General features: G+C 43.1%; 1 protein-coding gene across 1 annotated transcript; it reads right to left on the bottom strand.

Annotated features, from left to right (window-relative positions):
- Positions 1-577: 577 nt before the first annotated feature.
- LNP1 (leukemia NUP98 fusion partner 1) lies at positions 578-19,669 on the bottom strand (the record flags this gene model as incomplete). Its single annotated transcript, XM_082487279.1, has 5 exons — positions 578-950; positions 3,554-3,620; positions 11,567-11,747; positions 13,815-14,060; positions 19,520-19,669. 5 exons carry the CDS (start codon positions 19,667-19,669, stop codon positions 578-580), a joined length of 1,017 nt encoding a protein of 338 aa, XP_082343405.1.
- Between the last annotated feature and the right edge of the window lie 2,588 nt (positions 19,670-22,257).

The following is a 22,257-nucleotide window of genomic DNA, read 5'->3' as shown; positions in this document are numbered from 1 at the left end:
CAGGTAATGTCCTCCCGCTTGCCATACAGAGCAGGGGCTCGTGGCTGTTGTGGTACCGGTCTTCATCCCATGGGACACCAGAGCAAGAAAAGCTCTGGTGCAAAAAATGTCCCCCCAAACACACATTTATCACACACATGAAAGAGAAAGAGCACTAACAAGAAAGGAGCCCATCCAAGAGTCACAAAAGTCTCTGTGTCCAGGTGCAATACTCCCTGGAGACAAACACCTTCCCCTCGGTCACTGTCCTCCCAACCAGCTCCTCACAGACACTGACGCGTGTCCCATCTCACTGGGAACTGGATCCTTCGGTCTCCTGCCTGGCTGTCGCTTCGCAAATCTTTGCCTTCTCAAAGCACCTAAATTTACAGCACCCTCACCCCAGGTCCTTGCCATCAACCCAAACTGTTTCTCCTGACGCCATCCTGTGCAACTTGCTGTAGGTGACCCTGCTCTGGCAGGGGGGTTGGACTAGATGATCTCCAGAGGTCCCTTCCAACCCTCACCATTCTGTGATTCTCACAAACCAGCTCCCTCCCAGAGGTGGCTCTCTATCATACTCCTCCCCAGGAATGTCCTAATCAGAAGGCCCAAAACCCCCAGCCTTGAGCGCCTCATCCCTGGCCCCGCCGACCCTGCTGCCAAACCAGCGGCCCGGCCACAGCTGCGGCGATGCCTCGGCGTTGACTTGCTCGGCTCTTCCTCCCCTTTGCTTTAATCCCGAAGCAAGGTAGGCAGGCCCGCTTTCCACAGCGCTGCCTCTGCTCCAGTCCCGCCTCTCCACCAGGTTTCCCACAGCATCAAAATTTCCATCAGCCCGGGAGTTAGTATATATTGGCACAGGCGCCTTATAAACACAGGCACGCTTGAACGTGAGCTTGAACTCGCGGGGCGATGTTGGATGTGACGGGATCACAGGCAAGTCAGCGAAGCAGCTTTGTAGGAAAAGGCTGTGGTAAGGAAGCAGGGGAGTGACAGGGAGAAGGCTGTTTCTGAGCAAGAAAGTCGAGGGAAATCAGAGAAACCCAGGGACAGCTCGAAAAATAATAGTTTGTGGCCAGGCAGGTGGAGTGGTGGACAGAAACCTGCAGGGTGGCACACTTCTCCCGGGAGATGCAGAGGTACAAATGCCTCATTGTCAGTTCAAATATATATATATATATATAAATACACATGTTATTTGGTCCTTGGTGAATAGGCACAATAAAAATGAAACGACCAAGTACTTTAGTAGGCCAGTGATTGCTGTAGAAGAGAAAGAGGGTGATTTCTCATCTTGGGTCTCCCGCTGAAGTTCCCAGCCAGAACATCCTCTCTCAATGAAAACAAAAGGAAAAAAAAACACCATCTACTATCAGCTTTGTTTTGACTTTCCTGTGACTTACTTTGATAGTTGTTTTACCTCCTTTTTGTTTCTGAGCAAACGTATTTCTTTATTTGACAGAGCATGGGAACTGATCCTGCCAACCTGTCCATTTGTGCTTCATTTCACAACCATGAGTAATCGCCCTGCAATTAGCATACTTGTATGCATTTGAAGAATGAAGTTCAGTATGGCTTTACGTCTCCAGATTTCCTCTGAAATAATAGTGAGAGGCCGAGGACTGTAATTCACATTAACTGTGCAAACAAGCGGAGTGGTTTAAGACTCCCCATTGCTTCCCAGACGCTTACTTCTGTCCCGCTGCCAGACGTGCCCTCAGAGCAAAGCTGACCCACGGGAGTGTGTCCCTGCCCTTCGCCGTCACGGTTCGCAGCCCAGCAAAGTGACACAAACCTCCCCACGTCGGTCGGACTCTGAGCCGGACTGGCTGAAACACGGGTGGATGCGCCTCTTGTCTCACTTCACTACAGGCTGTTGTCGAGTAGAGGTTGCGTTGGATGAACGGAGATGTTTCGAAATGTATTTTAAATCGTAGCTTATTTTCAGCTATGTTGTGTATGAGAAGTACCTGTAAGGTGTTAGTTGTTTGTTTGTTTGTTTTTTTCTGGGTGACATAGAAAAGGAGCGATGGAGATTTTTTTACTAGTTAAAGCAGTGTGAGATCTGGGTTTGAAAAGTCCATCTGCACACCTGACAAGTAAGGAAGAGTCACGAAACTATTCATGGAAACCTGCATAGACCTGCTAAATGTAACTTACATGCTCTGGAAGGAAAATGTTCCTTCAAAAAAATGTTGTTAAAAGCAAAGGCTTTGATTAATCTTTCTTCATTTACATTTATAGAATAGCATGTGCCACTTATAAGAAAAAAATGCTACTGCTTTTTCTCACTGAGAAACTTTTGGCATCACATATAATTATTCTGTCAGAATAAACCTGGGGCAAGAAATATATTATCTTTCCCATATTAAGGATTAGGGGAGAGCTTCCCAAAAGCTTTCTTGTATTTAACATTGAAAATGTGAAAAGCACAACGGAGCACTGGGAGCAGCAGATCCCGTAGTGATGACTACAGGAGCAGCTCACCAGCTCTAGGCAAGTGTCTGAGGAAGGTTTCGGAGAAGCATGGGCAGACAACCCACCTTGGTTTCTGGGTGCGGAGTGGAAGCTGCTGAACCTCAGGGCTGCCTCAGAGATGAGGAGCAGCTGGGCTGGGTGTACAGGAGGAGCTGGGTGAGCGGTCTCTGATGTCGGCCACCTGCCGACCCCAAGGAAATGCAGCAGCCACGGGGACCTCCGTCCCTCTGCAGTGGGTTGCTGCTCATCCTTTCCCTCCAGCCTGGACGTTCTGTGGGCATGTGGGATAGGGGCACCCAGGGCTACAGCAGCAGCTCTACCATCGGTAAAGGGGTGGGGGGGAGGCTGCATCATGGAAATGGAGGGCAGATCAAGAGGACAGTTTGGGAAACACCTGCAGTGAGGAGCTGCCAACTAGTGATTCAGCAATTTCAGGAGTGAGATCAAGCCGACCACGGGGTAAATACCGCAGTCCCTGATACCAGGCTAAATTCTGCCATGTGTTTCAGTGGGTACTGGTTACCTTCATACCAGCAAAAGTCATATATGAACAACACAGGGCAAAATTTGACCATACAGTCCTATGATCTTGGTTATGTTTTTCTTTTGCTGCTGTCTCCTACTGGCACTGTAATTAGTTTTAATCTCAAACTCGTGCTTGGAGCAGACTACAGTGCACGTACTCACTCTGTATCGACACACTCCCTCTGCTGGAAAATGGCTGTAAATGTTATCTAGCCATTTAATGACAAAAAGCAAAATAACTTGTAAACGATTTATTTTGTAGCAAATGTGTAATTTTTATTTACACTGTCTATAGAATTGTAAAAATATTTTTACCTCTTCCCTAAACACTGGCAGGTTTCTGTAACACGCAGAGGCTGGGAGTTTTTCTGTCTTCAAAGTTGGACTCTGAACTGTATAAAAAGCTACACTGCCTTCCGTAACCTTGTCGTGCATTAGTCCACCAAGTAAAGTTTTGTTTTCTTTCTTCTTCGGTAATGGGAATCAAGCCTTGAATATTTCCCCTCTGTAGTCCTAAAGGACCCTCTCTTCTTGACTTCATCATGTTTCACAAGAGTTTGCCACTGACTTTACACAAGCACCCGGACACGACATGTCAGACAAGTTGGTTTCCTTAGCAGCCGCTTTTGAATACACTGTTAAAAACAAATAGAAAAGAACACTAGCAAGCAGGATTTTGGCGCAGGAATTCCCGTTATTTCCCAGGAGTTTTGAGAAGTGTAGCTGATATATTTCCTTGAGAAATTAAGATCCCTGGTCCAAAATATTTACTGAATCAATGATATTAAGGAAATGAGGATACTGTTATTAGATGAAGTCCTGTTATGATCAGAATAATTTCAGCAGGATCCAGGCCAGACACAATTTTCTTTTTTTCCAGAAGAATGTGGTATCCAGCACTTTCTCTTTTTGCTTATTTGATAACAGACCAGAAAGTCTTGAGATAAGGTTCTGTGTTTGAAAGTACAGCTAGTGTAGCAGTTACACCTGTTTCTGTCACTCCACTCCACCAACATGTCCCAGATGCCACCTACAGAAACAGCCTCCAACGAGAGCAGTACTGTCCTCGGTCCCTTTCCTGAGGTCATCAACAAAGGCACCAACTATTCTGCATAATTTATCTCTATGGAGAGGAGTGAGCCAGACTAACTGAACCCTTAAACATCATTTAGCCAGGAGTTAGAAGAACTGTTTGCTCCTTCTCTGCAGCACCAGCTCTGAACTGTAGACAATGAAACACCCAGCAACTCCCAGCTTCTTCAGAGCACTGGTGTTCCCCTTTTCCACTAAAATGGTCACATAAGGAACGACACACACTGGCTGCAGCAGCTCCAGTGTGGCCCATCATCTTCACCTTTGGTCTTTCCATCAGTGCAAAACTTCCCTAAAAACCATTAAGGAAAATACTGAGGAGTCTCCCACCTTCTAGGTAGCATCTGATAATGGGGGATTACTGCAGCAGCTCCAACACACACGTACATTTCTTTCAAACACCAGCATTCAAGGTTTAGTCAGTGTCCGGAGAAGTTGATATATAAACCCCTTCCTCTACTCTACTTTGCATGTAACAGAAAACAAGACCCTGGGAGTTTGTCACAATACCTCTCTGCGAAAACTGTGCATGCAGTGAAGTTCTGTGCTGCTGCCAGTCCCCAAGTCATCATAACAAATAACCTCCAAATCCAAGTCTTCCTCCTTCAAGTGAAAGGAAATTTTTATCAGTCTTAAATGAGGTCAATTCAGAATTGCTTTTGATTAGGTAATCAAATTGTAATGAATAACCTGAATGAGCGATTAACATAATGAATGATGTTTGCTGACCGTAAAGTCAAAACCTGTATTATACTGCTGTGGGACTAAATTTGTTTCACACAAAAGGAGTTAAAGGAATGGAAAATCTGTTGTCTGAAGTGGCCTCATCTCCAGCTGTGGGTAGGTAGAAATTGGCACAAAGGAAGAGTGAATGAAAATTTTCTCATATCCCAAATTCTGGGCTAACCAGTGATTTCCACTCCTGCAAAAGTGGGAGCAGCCCAAAGTTACTTTGTTCTCCCTGAGGACCTTTTATTGCTGCTGGGACTGTCAGCGCAAAGGAATGCCGTAACCATTCCTCTCTCCGAGGCATAAACTTGTGCTAGCTGTGGGAAAGCTAACCTAAGATCACTCTAGCTGCTTTCTGACAGACAAAATTCTCTGTGTAAGAGTCCTCAGGGAGTAGATCCACTAGATTTAAAATGCTTATGTGATACATTTAACATGTATTTTGTGCTTATAGGAAGAGCAGAATATCAACCGAGATCCGTTGCATAAAGGTCCAGGAAGGGTTGTTTTCCAAAGGACCAAAACCTCAGCATCCACCCTGTATATTAGGATATGGTTGCAGGGAAACCCAGGGAAATAGTGTCCATGAATACTTCTGCTCAAGCTTAGGAGCAAAAAGAGAGCTCTTTTTTGATACTTCAGTATCAGGAATAGGCCTAATTCACCAGGCTGAGAGCTCTGTGTAAGGACTCCATGCACTTTCTGATGAAAATTCATGTATGACTGTCATAAGTTTTGGTACATCTTCTCTATACAGCAAAACTCTGTCGATCACTTAGAAATTGCATGAACTAAAACATTTCAACCAATATATAAGAAGGAAAAGAATGCATCAAATATGACAGAATATTAGTCTTTGATGCTCCCTGTATTGTTTCTTCCTCCTATTTTCTATCTGGCCTGAGAGACAAGACACAGCTGAGAGAAGTTGTCTTTCTCTAAGTACAAGAGAGGCTGGGCTGGGATTCAGAGGGATCCTCCTAATAGGAGGAATATTATCTGTCAATCTAATGTAAAACAACAGAGTAAATGAAAAATCAACATCCCACAAGCACTGTTTTCTATGATGAGTGGGTTTATTTTAGCATTTGTTCATACAAAGTTACCTAAAGCTCTGGCACAGAAACTGCAGGCAGGGCATTATCTATCAAGTTTGTTGGATTTCAATATTTGCTTCTCTCATCGAATGACTATATTTTGGCTGCAATATCCTTCTGGACATATTTCAAGACCTGTTTGTTTTCAATGGTTTTGCAGATGGCTGTATAAACTCAAGGTCCCATGATTATGATTCATTTCTGTGTGAATAATTTTGGTTATCAGGTTAGATTAGAACTCTGTGTGATTTTATACTATTCATTTGTACACTGAATGCATTCAGAGCCAGGGCTGTGCTTACCCAAATACCTTCTTTTGTGCCAAAGAACAAAAAAGTAGAGACAAACGTTTTCATTTTTTTTATATTTAATATTGGGTTTCTTTTTTTAATGGGTATTCTTGTTCAGTTATACATGGTGGTTGTTTTGGTTTTTTTATGCATTTAAATGTTTCCTGTTTTTTTCCTAGAAAGGATCGTTGCGAGCATGTACATAAATACAGCTATTGCTTCATTATGCCTTTGTGGGGTATGGCATTTTATAGACTAATATGTGATATGTTAACAAGTACCCCAAATTTAATCCATCCTCAAAACCACGCTGCAATTAAACAATACATCAGAAGCACATAAGCATAAATATTTTGCTTTGGGAATGCCCACCTAAAAGATGAGGTAACCACACTTGACGTTCTCTTCTTAACCCTCTCAGAAAACACTGGGGTAGAACTGGATCTTGCTCTTGAAATGCTTGTGCCTCCCCATGCCCTAACTTCCCACAGGAGCACTTTCTAGTTTAGCCTGAAGCAGTGAGAAGGATACACAGAGTGGAGCATTTTACCACAGTGTGGTGTCCCACTCATAGACATAGCGAGTTTAAAATGTCCTTCACAGGCCTCTGAGTCAGGTCAGCTTTTGATAGCCAGCGCGCCGTGGGAGTGTCCTGCTAGTTCCCCTCTGTTGTAAAACTGCTTCAGGTTTTCAACTTTATCCGCTAATGACCATTTTGGAAAGGGAATTTTTTGGTCCCTTTGTCTTTGCTTCCCAATAACTGACCTCCTTCGTGTCCAACGTTTGGACTCTGATGCAACTTGTAGCCACCCCACTCTTGGAAAGAGCAGGAAAAGCAAACAGTATGTGCCTCGGAGTGGGCGGCTGCACAGCAAACGCCCACAGCCGGCCCAGCTGCTCTGGGAACCGGGGATGGGTATTGAGGCAGTATTCTTAACGTCAGTCATGACTGAACTAGTGACCTGCTGTGAAAATGAAAACCCTCGGGAGTCTTTCTGACTGCTCGTAGATCCCACTTTCACTTTCTGTGGAAATAGAAGTATCAGCCACGATATTCCAATCAGATTACTCTTCGGATTATTAGCTTCCTTCCCAAATGCACGATCTGTTATGGAATAATTGTTAATTTCTGTGGAGAATGATTTATTCTATCGTGCAAGTTTCAGTCTTTCTAAGTAATACTATTGTATCAGACTACATGGGACTAAACTGGAAAGAGCTGTTGGTCCAACCAGGTGTGATATGAAGCAAGAGGCGACACTTCTGAGTAAACAGTTGCTAGTGATTTAAGGAGGACAGTGTTGGAGGTGTTATTTGAAAGCTTCTGGTTCCAGAGTCACACCACGGGGCTGACGGGACAGTTCAGAAAGGACATAAACACTTACAAGCTCTGGCATTTGAGAGATGGGGTTCAGCGATAGACACAGGAGCTATTTTTAGGCTTCCTCGGTGGCACTGAGGCTTGCCTGTGTGTTGATGGAGATGGTAAACAGCAAGTTGGAGCCAGGCATACATGGGTTTTCTATTTTAGCTCATTTTGGTGTTTTCTTTTCATCAGATGTGGTGTACAACCAGCACGTTAGAATCATGAATACAAGGGGTTTGCAAGTTCTGCCGGGATACAGCTGGGCCTGTTGAGTTAACCTGGCTGGAAAACGGGAGGAGGAGGAGGCTGATGCTCTGAAATCCAGGCAAAGCTGGTGCAGGCACAGCATTCAGCTCTCACGAGATGTGAGGGTGGGCTGCTACATGAAAGGATGTATGTGAGAGGTTTTATCTGAGGCACCCTGGCATAGTCCCTTTCTATCCAGGTCTATCGTGATGCAGTCTTCAAATTAAGGCCGTAAAAGGAAAGTCATCTGCATGGAAGTTTTGGCTGACAGAACTTCATGAAAATCCAGCCTGGATTGCGGAGGAGAGAAACTATGCATAGGAACAACATCTTTCAGTCAGATTTATTAGTTTATAATATATGTTACCAGGCAAGAAGCAATTTACAATCATCAGCAAGGGTTCGATTGTTTTCTTACGTATTACCCAAAGACCTACTTAAAAAGAAAAACAATCCTTTAATGGAGGTGTGTTACAAAGCTTTAAGGATGCCCTAAGCTTTTAAAAGGTTGAAGATTCAAAATTAAGGCTCTAAAGTAAAATAATAAATCTTTGTTAATGACAGAACGTCACAGGAAGAATAACCAGCAGACTTTGACTATTTCTCATGACTTCATTCATCTTCACTCTTCTCTGACTGCACTATCCAAAGCAGGCTTCCTCTGTACTAGGCCTGGGGAAATTATTCCCAAAGAGGGCAGTGTTCTCTGCAGAGAATACTTAAATGTTGGAAGAAGGAGGGCATGGGGGGGTTGTGGGGGTTGTGTGTATGTGTTTATGAGTGTGTGGAGGTGGATTTACTCTGCACAGAAGGAAAGTTGGTGAGATTTACACCTGAGTTCAGATCTTCAGCCAGAGGAAATACAGTTTTCCTAAGCCCTGCTTACCATAGACAGAAACAGTTCCCATTCCCTTGGTTTGGCCCTAGCCCTAGAAAAGGGAAAACGTGAAAAGGGTTGCAATCCATCACCTGTGGCAAACTCCTGGAAGAGATTATATAGAAGCCTGAGAGGCAGAACACTTCTGGTTTTAATGGGGAACTTTCAGCAAGGCTCGAATTTTGATGGGGCAAAACTAGAAATGTAGCAAAATAGTTGGTAGCTATGAGTCGAGGCTATAAAGTAGTAAATGGAGACGGGGAAGGCCACAAAAGAGACAAGATTATGAGGTTAAAGTTGGGAGAAAGAACTAATTGTGTGACTGGGGAAACAGGACCGAGGACATGGGATGCCAGCGAAAGAAGAGTCATATTGCCAGTGACAGTGAGGGAAAGCAGAGAGAAGTGAGACATCAGGAAGGTGTAGAAAAGAATTCACTGAATAACACAGTCACAGAATCACAGAATGGTTGGGGTTGTAAGGGACCTTTGGAGATCATCTAGTCCAACCCCCCTGCCAAAGCAGATTCACCTACAGCAGGTTGCACAGGAACACATCCAGGCGGGTTTTTAATAGCTCCAGAAAAGGAGACTCCACAATGTCTCTGGGCAGCCTCTTCCAGTGCACTGTCATCCTCAAAGTAAAGAAGTTTTTCCTCATGTTGAGACAGAATTTTCTGTGTTCCAGTTTGTGCTCATTGCCCTTTGTCCTGTCGCTGGGCATCAGTGAAAAGAGTCTGGCCCCATCCTCTTGACACTCGCCCTTTAGATATTTATAAGCATTGATGAAATCCCCTTCAGTCTTCTCTTCTCCGGGCTAAACGGACCCAGGTGTCTCAACCTTTCCTTGTAAGAGAGATGCTCCAGTCCCTTGATCATCTTCATAGCCCTCCGCTGGACTCTCTCCAGTTGTTCCTTGTCTTTCTTGAACTGGGGAGCCCAGAATTGGACACAGTACTCCAGATGCGGCCTCACCAGGGCAGAGTAGAGGGGGAGGATAACCTCCCTCAACCTGCTGTCCACATGCTTTTTCATGTACCCCAGGATACCATTGGCACATTGCTGGCTCACAGTCAACTTGTCCAACAGGACTCCCAGGTTCCTCTCTGCAGACCTGCTTTCCAGCAGGTCAACCTCTAACCCATACTGGTGCATGGGGTTATTCCTCCCTACGTGCAGGACCCTACATGTGCCTTTGCTGAACTTCATTAGGTTCCTCTCTGCCCAAGTCTCTAGCTTGTCCAGGTCTTGCCAAACAGCAGCACAGCCTTCTGGTGTGTCAGCCACTCCTCCCAGTCTTGTGTCATCAGCAAACTTGCTGAGGGTACACTCTGCCCCTCATCCAGGTCGTTGATGAATATGTTGAACAAGACTGGGCCCGGTACTGACCCCTGGGGAACACCACTAGTTACAGGCCTCCAGCTAGACTCTGTGCTGCTAATCATCCTCTGAGCTCTGCCATTCAGCCAGTTCTCAGTCCACCTCACTGTTCACTCATCTAATCCACACTTCCTAAGTTTACTTATGAGGACATTGTGGGAGACCGTGTCAAAAGCCTTGCCGAAGTTGAGGTAGACAACGTCCACTGCTCTCTCCTTATCCACCCAGACAGTCATGCCATCATAGAAGGCTATCAGATTGGTGAAGCATGACTTCCCCTTGGTGAATCCATGTTGACCACTCCTGATAACCTTCTCTTCCTGTACACGCTTAGAGATGACATCCAGGATGAGCTGTTCCATTACCTTTCCAGGGATGGGGTGAGGCTGACTGGCCTGTAGTTTCCTAGGTCCTCCTTCTTGCCCTTTTTCAAGACTGGCATGACACTGGCATTCTTCCAGTCTGGGGTTCCTGAGGGCCAGTCTTAGCAGTACAGACTGAAACAAAGAAGGCATTCAGTAACTACACTTTCTCTGCATCCTCCGTCACCAGGGCACCTACCTCATTCAGCAGTGGGCCCACATTTTCCCTGGTCTTCCTTTTGCTACTGATGTACTTGAAGAAGCCCTTCTTATTGTACTTGACAACCCTTGCCAGGTTTAATTCCAAGTGGGCCTTAACCTCCCTCTTTGCATCCCTGCATGTTTGGAAAACGTTCCTATATTCCTCCCAAGTCCAGGTGGCCAGTCCCTTTTTCCACATTCTGCAAACTTCCTTCTTCCATTTGAGTTTTTCCAGAAGCTCCTTGCTCATCCATGCAGGTGTCCTGCCTCCTTTGCTTGATTTCTTACTCATAGGGATGCACCGATCCTGAGCTTGGAGGAAGTGGTGCTTGAATATTAACCAGCTCTTTTGCACCCCTCTTCCTTCTAGAGGCTTAGCCCATGGGATTCTCCAGGGGCTTCTCTTCTATTACTCCTGTAAACTTGGTGTTGAGATAATATAAAAGAAAAAAGATATCTATTTCCAAGCCAAAACTAAGTGAAGGTCAGGAGCAGGAAGCAGGTGGCAGTTTATGTGTACTTTTTCCTTCCTAAACCTTCCATTTTCAATTAGGAGAGAAACATAAGGCTTTGGATGACTTTGCACAGCTCTGTAATACGTATGTGCCCTTGTCTTAAACGAACACATCCACCACTGTCCTGCTGCAATGCTAAATCTGCCTGAAACCCTCTTATGGTGGTTCATTGCTAACTTGGATCTTGCTCCAGATACACTCCTCCTGTGACAAGGGTCACATTCCTAATGGAAAAAGTACAGACTGGAAGGTAGTAACATGGTGTCAATGATGCAGTTGAATTTTACTTTTATTTTACTGGTCAGGGTTTATTCTAGCTAACAGGCCTCTTCTAGTCAAAACAAAACAAGAATGCTCCCTCTGCTTTTCAGGGAGAGTGTTAAAATTCATTATCTGAACACATTCTAGCTGCCTGTGCATAAATAACTTTTCTCAATGCTTGCTTGTGATGGAAACTGTTCGTTGTGTTTTGCAGGTACAACTTCTGAATCTTCATCTTGTTTCCACTCTCTCCTTGGCTCTGATTTCTCTCCCATTCTCTTGTAAGACTTGCTTTTTCTCAAATGCAATCTCTCTCTTTCTGTTCTCTCCTTCATGCCTTCAGGTTGCTAAAAGGCAGGACAAAAATAGCAGGGAATTAAAAGTGACTCCCACATGAATAATAAAATATCATTATTTTATTTCACTCGTAATGTATAATAAAATATTCCAGTTGCCTACCTCAGCCAGGTCAGTTTTAACATAACGGGCTGAAATTCAAGGCCCCAGCCAGACACTCTAAAACTCGGCAAGAGACAGCATGCTTTTGATTATACTCTGTGCCTGGTAGGAGGGTCACTTGTATGTAGGGCTTGAGGGGGAGAGAGGAGAAAGGAGGGGAGAAGGGAGGGACTCTCAGATTTCAGCCCAGATTCCATGTTTCTGTCCTTTCCATGATCCATCTTTACGTGCCTGAAGGCTGTTCAGTGCTAGCCACAAAGACCTCACTGAAAACAAGTGCTGAAGGTCATGAAGTGTCCTCAAAGCCACTTTTATAAGTGAAAAGCAATATGCAGGGAAGGAGATGAAATCGGATTACCTTTCCCCCACTTTTCTTTTCTTTTAAACCACGTAGTCACATAAATGGTGGTTTGAATTGCACCCATAGAGCTCTGAATGCAAAAAAATGCTCTGTTTGGAGCTACAAGTTTAAGCCCACTTCCAAATTTCCTTTCACTTATCTACCATGTATTGATCAGCGCTTTGAGATTCTCAAGCCCTTTACATCTCCCAGACTTCAATGGTGACTGAGGGATTTTTTGATCTACTTGACTGGTAGATTAAAATACAACCCAGCACACCTCACTGCAGATTACAGACGGGTACCAGAATCCACATTTTTAACTGCAACTGAAATCCTATTTAGTGCATTATGATCACTATACCTATAGTACAACTATTGCCCACTCACAGACTTTCTAGCCATAGGCACTTTTGAGAAATGATAAATGATACACCAGACAACCCCTGGTAAGGGTTGGCAAATGAGGCAATGTGAAGTTCCAAATGAAATAAATTGCGAGTAATTCCTAAAAGGGAAAAAGAAGATTAGAGAATGCACTTGAAATCTTAACAATTGCGTAACACAGTTGTCATCACCATAATTCTGCATAGTCTTAGAGGACTGTACGTGCAAGGATGATAATTGGGGCTGATCATGTAATGATGCTGCTTATTGAAAAGAGATTTTTTTTTCTCTCCTGTCGCTGCACAACAGGTCTGCAAAGGGAGTTGAACATTACTTTTCCATACAAAACTGAGTGTCAACTAATTAAAAAAAAAAAGATACTTCTCTCTGTTGTTATTTGGTGCTAATGTCAAGTGTTATTTAAGCACAGCTTTTTTCAATAGGGTGATTTAATTTGACAGTGTTCTTCTGATACTTAAAATTGAGTTAGCATTTATTACTCCATTCTATGATACACAAGATAGTATGTATCATAATAACAAAAATGTGTTAAAGTGTCATAGATAGAAGGTTGTTATTGGCTACTTCATCAACATAAACCATACAGAAAATGCTCATGCCTCAGGACAGAATGATGAGGAGATGAAAAAGATGAAACGGGGGCAGAATCCCCTGGTGGCTGCATGCCCTTACAGAGAAAATACTTTCAGCCACCTATAGCAATGGCTGCTGCTGCAGCTGTGTGGTGACATTGAAGGAAGCAGATGGATGGAGTCCCAAGTGGTAAAAGAGAATCCTCTCAAACACCATGATGTCCGGCAGTCTTACAGATAACATTGTATACAGTTAAACCACATCAGCAGCAGCGAGAAAGCTGTCTTGCAGCAAAAGTGAAGCAAACCTGGTTTTGTATTGTCATGTTTTGTTGGCACAGCCATAGAAACCTCTGAAAACGTTGCCACAGCCAGTGTGGTGTCTTATTTTGAAGATACACATTTTTTAATAAGTATAGATGGTAACACTACACCAAGTATTCTCATACTAACCATACTACCACTTTAACTTTGAGCTACTGTGAGGACCACATCATTTGAGAAATTCTAATTCAAGTTTATTTCTGCTCTTCCCCCAGCAAAGCCATAACAATTACACCAGGGATAAAGCTGGCTTGCTTGTTAGTTGGTTGGTTTTTTTCTTCTGAAGTGATCTTAAGTTGTTTTTTACCTACCAAAGAAACTGAGCGTTTGCTTTTGAGTTGCAATTGCTTTTCAAAGGACTCCGCAAATTCCTGGATGGAGTTTGACCTTGTCTCTGGGCCTGAGCTGTCTGCTGAAGGTGTTCTGCTTGCCTTCCTATGGCAGTGGCATTTGACATCTTGGTCTTCTTGAAATTCCTTGGAGCCCTTGAGATGGCCTGAAGATGAGCCTTTGGTAGAAGCATGAAGTCGTGTTGTATGGAGGGAGGAAAGCCTGGCCTGCAAAACAAGAGGTCTTTGTTGAGGATTGAATATTATAGCAGAGTACACAGAGAAGATTCTCTCTGCCACATAGTGCTCTCTGAACAATGGTGCAGAATGAAGGACCTTGCCCAGATTCCTGTATCTTTCCTTTTATGTGCAGGAGCCAAGAGCTCACTGCCAAGAGCTTGCTTTCCAGCTTTTATTTCTGTTTTAGAGTATCTAAGTTTTGGCACTCAAATGAGCATTTCAAATATAAATTGTGCTGGGACCTCTTAGTGCCCACTGACACTAAAAGGAACTGGGACCCTTCATAACCTCAAAAATTCAGGCCTCACATCTGGCAGCAGGTGAGCCAGATACTGGGTTTTTTTTGTGGCCAGATACTGGGTTTGACCCACAGGTGCTCCAGGTCTTATCAGATGTTTTAGTTCATTTGAGTATGACGGGGACCATTTGTAGCCCAGTTGTGTCAAATCTGCAGCATGGCCTACATGCAGACAAGATGCTCTATTGTCCAGGACTGAATTTTCTTCTGGTTTCTTGGGCACATTTGTCCTGAACTGATGAGGGAGCATTTTCAGGGCACTGAGGGACACATTCATACCATTGAAATGGTAGGAAACAGGCTTCCTACAATTACATTTGTAGGGCTAAAGCGGGAAGGGAACAGATAGTTGCTTAGTTTCTGTGTGGTTCAGTTTTCCCAGGCCTGACATGCAGATAAAAGCTATTGATCTCCATCAGCTGTGTTTAATTGAATAACTGTAAAGCAGATTAAACTGATACACAACTGCTGTGGCCTGTGGAGTCATATATTGGTGGTTGTAGAAATAGACAGACCTGTAGGCCACCGCATAGAACCAGGGATGCCCCAAACCCTGCCAGATGATGATTTTTCAGGGTGAGTAGCTGAACACCAATAAGATGCAGATAGTGAAAATTGTGAGAGATGGGAGGTATCGAAAATTAGATCCCCGCAAGTGTCAGGTTAAGGCATTCCAGGCACCCAGCTGCTGCACACGTTTGAATGCATATACATTTTGTATAACCATGGTAGTAAGCCTTCAGCTACTGAGTAACACTGAGAAGCTCTGCTGCCTTCAAGGGAGCTGTGATCGTTTATAACAACTGAAGAACAATCTCACAGATCCTGAAACAATACTTTCTAAGAAAATCCAGGAGAAAACCCTACACTCAGATTAGGGTTGGGGCAAAGGGGGGAATGTTTGTTCTGTTTCTTCAACAAACAGTGGAAAGCTAAACCAGCCTGGTATAGTGGCCACATGAATTTACAAACCTTGGACTGCAAGGGACCTGAAACATCTCCTGTGTACACATGCATTTACACTGCCTCAGATGCTATTATAAATGTATCAGTGCAACAGGGACCTGTGCAGCCTTTCCCTGAATAGTGAGGCTGTGCATCCATATGGTTGTGACTACATCACATTAGACAGGCTTGATGACAGGTGCTAAAATAATAAATCTTACAACCAACAGGAGCACCTAAAGGGTTTTCAGATCATACGGTTCTGGTTCAATTTCTTTTTCAGAAAGAAGCTTTCTTCAGTAACTAGTATTATGCACTGCCTCTGAGAGTAGTGGTAATGATTTCTGCCATACTATTTTTACTTTGGTTTCAAACCAATCAATACAGCTGTAATTTCTGTAAGGTCATATTGTATTGTTATTTTAAAAAGCAACAAAGCAATCACATTGTGCTTGAGGGACAGGAGTACACGTGCTACGTCAAGTTCAACAAGCTAAATGTCTTCTGTGTCATTTTAATGGTATCAACATATATAGTTTCCTGGAAATAAAAATTGTGTCACACTAAAAATCACTGGTGTTTGTTCTCGGAGAGTTTGGGAAAAAAAACAGGAGGACAGCTGAGACAGGGGATGGTATTCTATCAATCCTGGTTTGCAATGTTTGTAAATGTTTTATTTACTAAGGCATGGCTTTTTAATTTCCCGTTTTCCCTTCACAGATAGAATTATAGTTAAGCCCTTAACAAAAAGACTGCAGTTCACATACTGACATGGCAGTCAGGCAGTCAGCACAGGCCTTCCCCTGAAATGCGTATCTGCCTCAGTGCACTAAGGGTAAAGCTACACATATGTATCTATGCAATCATATTACTGTGACTGTGCATCCTCTCACAGAGCCTTTGCATGACACCACCATAGCTAGGAGGACAGCATACCCATGCATGTTAGTATGTTGCTGTCTTATGGACACAGCCCTAAAGAGGACAGGAGCCTTAACACAACTGCTGAAGCATGAACGTTTCATGGGTGACAACTAGCACAGTACATTAGCCTTCTTTTACTCTTCTATTTTAAGATTGACTCTGTGAAGAACTGAAAGAATCATAAAAGGAAGCTCAGCAATGAAGCAGATCTGGCACTGATTTTAGATAAAATCCATGTGGCTTTCTTCCTGTTTCTTAGATTTAATACATGCATTTAATACATGCGTTGGGTGCCAAATTGATTGCTTGGTAACATTGTAAATAAGAACGGCTGAAGATTGCTTTAATTTATGCTTCCCTTCCTGAAGTCTCAGCAGTTGGTTCTCCTCAGGCAGTTTTCACATTCAGTGTTGGCCCACAGCAACATATACAACTCTGATGCTTTTCAGGGGAACGGAGTTGCAAATTTTAGCCTGTCTTGCCGTGACCCAGTGAAGGATGAATATAATCCTGTGTTCCCCTTTGCAAAATGGGCATGACGATCGCAAAAGCATTTTGCAAAGCTCATCTCAGTAATGTTTGTGAGGTATACTATGATAGTGGGGAAAAAATAATGAAAATTATTAGTTTGAGAGTTGTTCTACAAAGCTTTATCCACATTTGGGGGGGCTCTACCATGATAGTATGCCACAGGAGTTTGCATTGTGTTTGAGGTGACAGCAGTGGCTTCAATGTCTTTCTACAGCACAGGAGAAGCTACAAAGACCAACATACCACTTTGGAGCTGAAAGCGATTTCCAGGGTTATGCAAAACCACCTTTTGTGATATACTGCTAGCATTTTGCTATGTAATACCAAAACGCTCCTGGTGCAGATGCAGTTCATGTGGGCAGGACTGTGCTATTTCTGATGCACGGTATACCAGCCCTGGATATGAGACGAATTGGCCTGGCAGCACCATTGTATCTGCATGAGGAACTTTTGCCAACAGGTGTGTCAGTCAGAACCTGCTGACTTAATTTTCACCAGGACAGTGGTGTTACCTCCATTTACAAAGTTGACACAGAAAAAAGGGTACACTGTGATCTGCTGTGGAGGTATTAACTTACAGATGAGATGCAGTCTGATCTCAGTTATTATTCCTCCTGATTAATAGCACTGTTCTGATAAAAAGAAGACAATATTTAACTAACACTGGTGAGTTTTTTGAATCTTACAGTAGTTATTATTTCTAATAATGAATCTTATAGTAGTTATAATTTATAATAAATGTGCAAAAAACACACATCCAGGGGAAACAGCAAGTTGTTGCTCCCAACAAGGAGATGCTCTTTCTGAAAGTATTTCTAAGGAATTACTAGTGCCCATTTGTTTAACTTCTAGATTTGGTTTAAAACAACATGTTTTAGTGCTCTTCACTACAAACTAGTCAGAGATTTTCAAATAAAAAAGCTTCATCTCAAAATTTATCCCTGAATCAGAAAATCCCCAAACAAATCTTCCCTTCTCATTCCTCCAGTCAATTTCTGACACTGAGAAATTAAGCTGTTGAAATTTTTATCTCTTGATAATAGTACTGGAGTAAGACAAATTTGTGTGGAGCACTAATGTAAAGACCAGACATGATTAAGTGTACAGAATAACTTTAGCTCATTGAACAGTAATGTCAAAAGTCACTGTCTTCTCTTTCTGTCAGCAAACTTAATTCAAGTCCTAAGTGGTGATTCAGGGATGCAACTATAGCAAAGTATTTGAATAACTATTAGCTAAATATTTAAATAGCTTTTGAAAAAACTGACTATAAGACCATGCTTCAAATGAAACATATGCATACACACAAAAATAGACAGACAAATATACACAAAGATGTGTTCAGCAGTTTGCTGAACAGTGATCTAAAGTACATTCTTACACTTCAGTCTGTATTAGGATCTAAAGAAATCACACATGTGTAGATCTTTGAAGGACAAAATTAAAGTACAGTAACATTAATTTAAAAAAAGATTAATAAACATTCTGTTTTCAGGCATTCTGATGAAATCCATCAGCACAGCTTTATCTCAAAGTTTGTATTGCAATCTGTGACCAGGGTGAAATATAACTGCAAATAACAAATGTGGCTGATCAGTTTGAAACTAATGAATGAAGGTTATCTCTCTAATCCATCCATGAATTCAAAGAGGGGAGAGGTGGTTTTGGTCTGTTTTGTTTTTCTTAGCCAAATTTGTTTGAAAATGAAAAATCCCACAGTTTAGAACATGGCAGTTCCAGTGGACAAGAAACTGCAAACTGGAAACACAGCACGGCAGAAAAAGTCTGGAAAAGATTAACTGTTTCTCCCCAGTAGAATAGCATTTGCTTTGTTGCAGCCATAACGATCTAAGGACTAAAGTGAAAAATGGTTTGTAAAGGAACATAATATCTCTGGTAAGCCAACTGATGCAGTTGGAAAAAAGAGTGAGTTTTGGACCACCTAAACGTTTTTGGTTGATTTTTTTAGGGCTGAAATAAAAGCAACAGCCTTCAAGTAAAGCGCAGACTGGGAACAGCTGCTTTCAGTTTAACTTCATTTTTATAATCAGTTAGACAGTTGTGAGCTGCCTTAAAACACTGTCCCTACGTATGAACCTTGACCCTTTCCCAACTATTTTGTTGGTGTAAGAATCAAGAATGTGCTTCTCCCTTAAAATCTTACTTCACAGTGTAATATTATGTGGTGCATCCTAGTTTTCAATTGGAGGTTTTAAACAAGGAGGGACCACATCTTTTAGCTTAAATTAGAAGTTACACCTGCAAACAGCTAAATCCCAGGGAGTAAAGCATACAGCTTCCTGGAGGTGGTATAGTTGCAGAATTAGGTCCAAATCCTGTGAATATATACAGGCTTACGTAGTTTTACACATGACAACAGACTCATTGAATCCAATGTTTGTGTGCCAGTTTCCAAAATGTTTTTACCTCTGCCAGGTTATGCTTAGCAGACAGAACAACACTGCAATACATAGTTAGGCAGTTATTACACCCTTCTTACTTTTCTGCTCTATCATCACTTATCTTGGAGTTTGCCAATTTTCTTGCATGCCAAAGGCACCGGGGGCATGACTCTGGCAGGCAGATAAGTTCAAAAAGCAGCTAGCTGCTGCCAGTAAAAGCTGAACTTACTGGGCAAGGTGTACCATACTCATCCTCATACATCTCTAGGGCCATGACCCTGGGGGTGGCACTTAAATTTATACACAAACCACGCACACACAGAACGAAAACTGCACACAGCTCTTACCGGAAGGGAGGCTCTCCTTTCACTGAAGGGTTGAGTCTGACGTTTCTTGTGGCCTCTACCCTCTTTCTCATTCTCATCAATCAAGTTGTGGCCCCAGAAGCTGCTCATCCATTTTGCAAAGAAAATATCATCATCCTCTTCATATTCCATGTACAGACACTCTGAACTTGGGGGGGTCTCCCAACCAGAGAAGGAAAAGCAAGGTCAAATGCCACCACCAAGCCAATAGCCTCAAACTGTTCTGCCAACAAGAAGAAGCAAAGATGCAACTTCAACCACTCTTTTTGCTCTCCATCGCCCTAAACTCATCCCACTGCAGCCCTGGGCACTGTCTAAACATAAAGCCAATCCTTTCTCATCTCTTTTCAACAAGGTTTCTTTTAACCTTTCCATTACAGCCATGTCCAATATGACACTGCCGCAGGGGGCTGGTGGGAAGGGAAATGTGTTGGCTACTCCCTGTGTGTTGCTGTTGAGTGCACCAGCTGTCAATACCAATGGAGAATTGCCCACAGTTACATGCCTGGGAGGTGCGTACGTGAACCCAGAGCAGGCTTGTGATTTTGAAAAGCAGAATTGACATATTGACGGTGGTCAGAAGCTGGCACAGCTGCTTGCAAAGGCCTAACTGGCTCTGTGGGAGGGAGGACAAATGGCCTCGTCTTCCCATGCTGCCCTCCCTCCTGACTTGTGTTGTCTCCACTCTTCCTTCAGTATTCAGGAAACGTGGTCTGCCTAGGTACAAGAAAGTTCCCCCTGAAGAAATTGTTTGTTCATATTTGGGTTATGACAGCCAGTGTGAACTTATCTTGAACTTGTGCTACTTTTCACCAGAGTAATTTCATCTGCCATATCAGGGTTATGGGAAGCCCTGCCTCACTTGCAGGGACGTGGAGTAAAAATGCGTCTGATTCCTCCTTGCCAGCCCTGGGTGTAAGCCATATAGGCCCTGTCTATACGACAAAACAGAACAGGGCTGGGGACTGTTTCCTGGCCCTGAGACCAAGTGGCTGGACTGGCTACTGCACTATGGCTGTAATACTTTGTTGTAGTTTTTGTGTCTTTTTTATGGCAAAATATCTAATATAACAGGAAAATTCTGTTGCAACCCATAAAACTGTTGTTTGTATAGTATGAAACTGGAAGATGTGTTACATGCCTTGAGACACAGCAGAAGGACACGGAGGAGGGCTTTGGGGCTGTAGAGCCTGTTGGGATAGTGTTGGAACAGGAGGAAGAGACCCAATTCTAACTTCCTATTGGAAGCAGTCCTTGGTGCGTGCTAGGTAGCTAGAGGTCCTCCTGGTGCCTAGGCATTGCTGTGGAGATGCTAGTTGCCCTTGGCCAGAAGTAAGCCAAAAAGCTTGCTGGCAATTTAGCATTATGGAGTATCAGTGGTTCAGCATTAAGCCTTGCTCCTTGTCCCCAACCTATTTAGCAATATAGATGTAGTAACAAAACTCCAGATTCATTCATGTGGGTGTAGGTGTGAGTTTAAGTACAATACTCTGACGTAGGACTCTTAATTCTGAATAATAGGGGTAATGGGACCAATTGGTCATGGATGCTGATGTGCCCAAGTTTCACCTTGTCCAGGGCAGACAAGACTGTGATTAGCACAAGGGCCCGGAGTACATGGGTGTGCAGGTATCCTCAGATGTTGTGTATCAGAGCTTGGAGACACAACCAAACCTGCAGCAGGCTGCTTTCTTGGCAGAGGCACAGATGGACAGGAATGAGAGGAATACCTGCAAAACAGTACAGTAAAAATACACCTGAAGCAATAAAGAGAATGTGTAGGTGGATTCTCCAGGTGGGGAAGAACACTCCTGGCCATATTCTGACAGCCTAAATTTGACTTATGTCCTTGAGACTACCAATCTGTACAGGCAAGGAACATGTGAAGGCCTACACTAGCTCATAGGAAGCATCCTGTGGGTGGAATTTAGTCTGTCCCAGTAGGAAGCTGTCAGCCTGTTGATACGTATTTTCTATTGTATGGTTCAAGTTTCTTCTTTTCTGACATATGAGACAGAACTGCAGTGCATCATGTGGAGCAGGAAATGCTTCTGCTGTGCTGAGACAGGTGACAGGGAAAAGTGGGAGAGAGGCTGTCCCACAGCTTTGGCAAAATATACTTATGTAAATTGTAATAGTCCATAAATAAAGAGAGAGACAGCTCAAGCTGTTTACTACCAGGCACCAAGATATATTGACTCATAGCCCAGCAGGGAAAATTACAATTGGGCTCCTGAAGTATTTGCTTTGCATTCTTACTATTGGGTTTATTTTCAGTCCTTTTTTCTTCAATTAAAGATGTGTCTTCACACACATTCCTTCCATTTCCCTTCTGCCTACAATGAAATTTCTAGCTATTTCTAGATACTTTCTGAGTATCAAAAAGTATCAAAGGTGACTCCTCTTCAGCCTCTGCTGAGTGCTGCAGAGAATTTAGTGGAGATAGAAGCACAAGCTTCCTCTGCCTACAGGTAAGGATGCTAAGTAGGCACAGACACACATACATATAATGCATATGTATATACAACATATATAAAATTCCAGTATTGCATATTAAATTATTTTTATGACAGATTCAATTGATAGCTAACAAAGATGAAAAATGGCATTTATAAGAAGGATGATTTTTCTCAAAATCACAGAATCATAGAATGGTTAGAGTTGGAAAAGACCTTAAAGATCATCTAGTTCCAACCCCCTGCCATGGGCAGGAACACCTC

This window comes from Vanellus vanellus (genome assembly GCF_965231255.1).
Source record: "Vanellus vanellus genome assembly, chromosome: 1".
In the NCBI taxonomy this organism is placed as follows: Eukaryota; Metazoa; Chordata; class Aves; order Charadriiformes; family Charadriidae; genus Vanellus; species Vanellus vanellus.
Note: the sequence above shows the minus strand (reverse complement) of the source record. Positions and strands in the feature narration are given on the sequence as shown.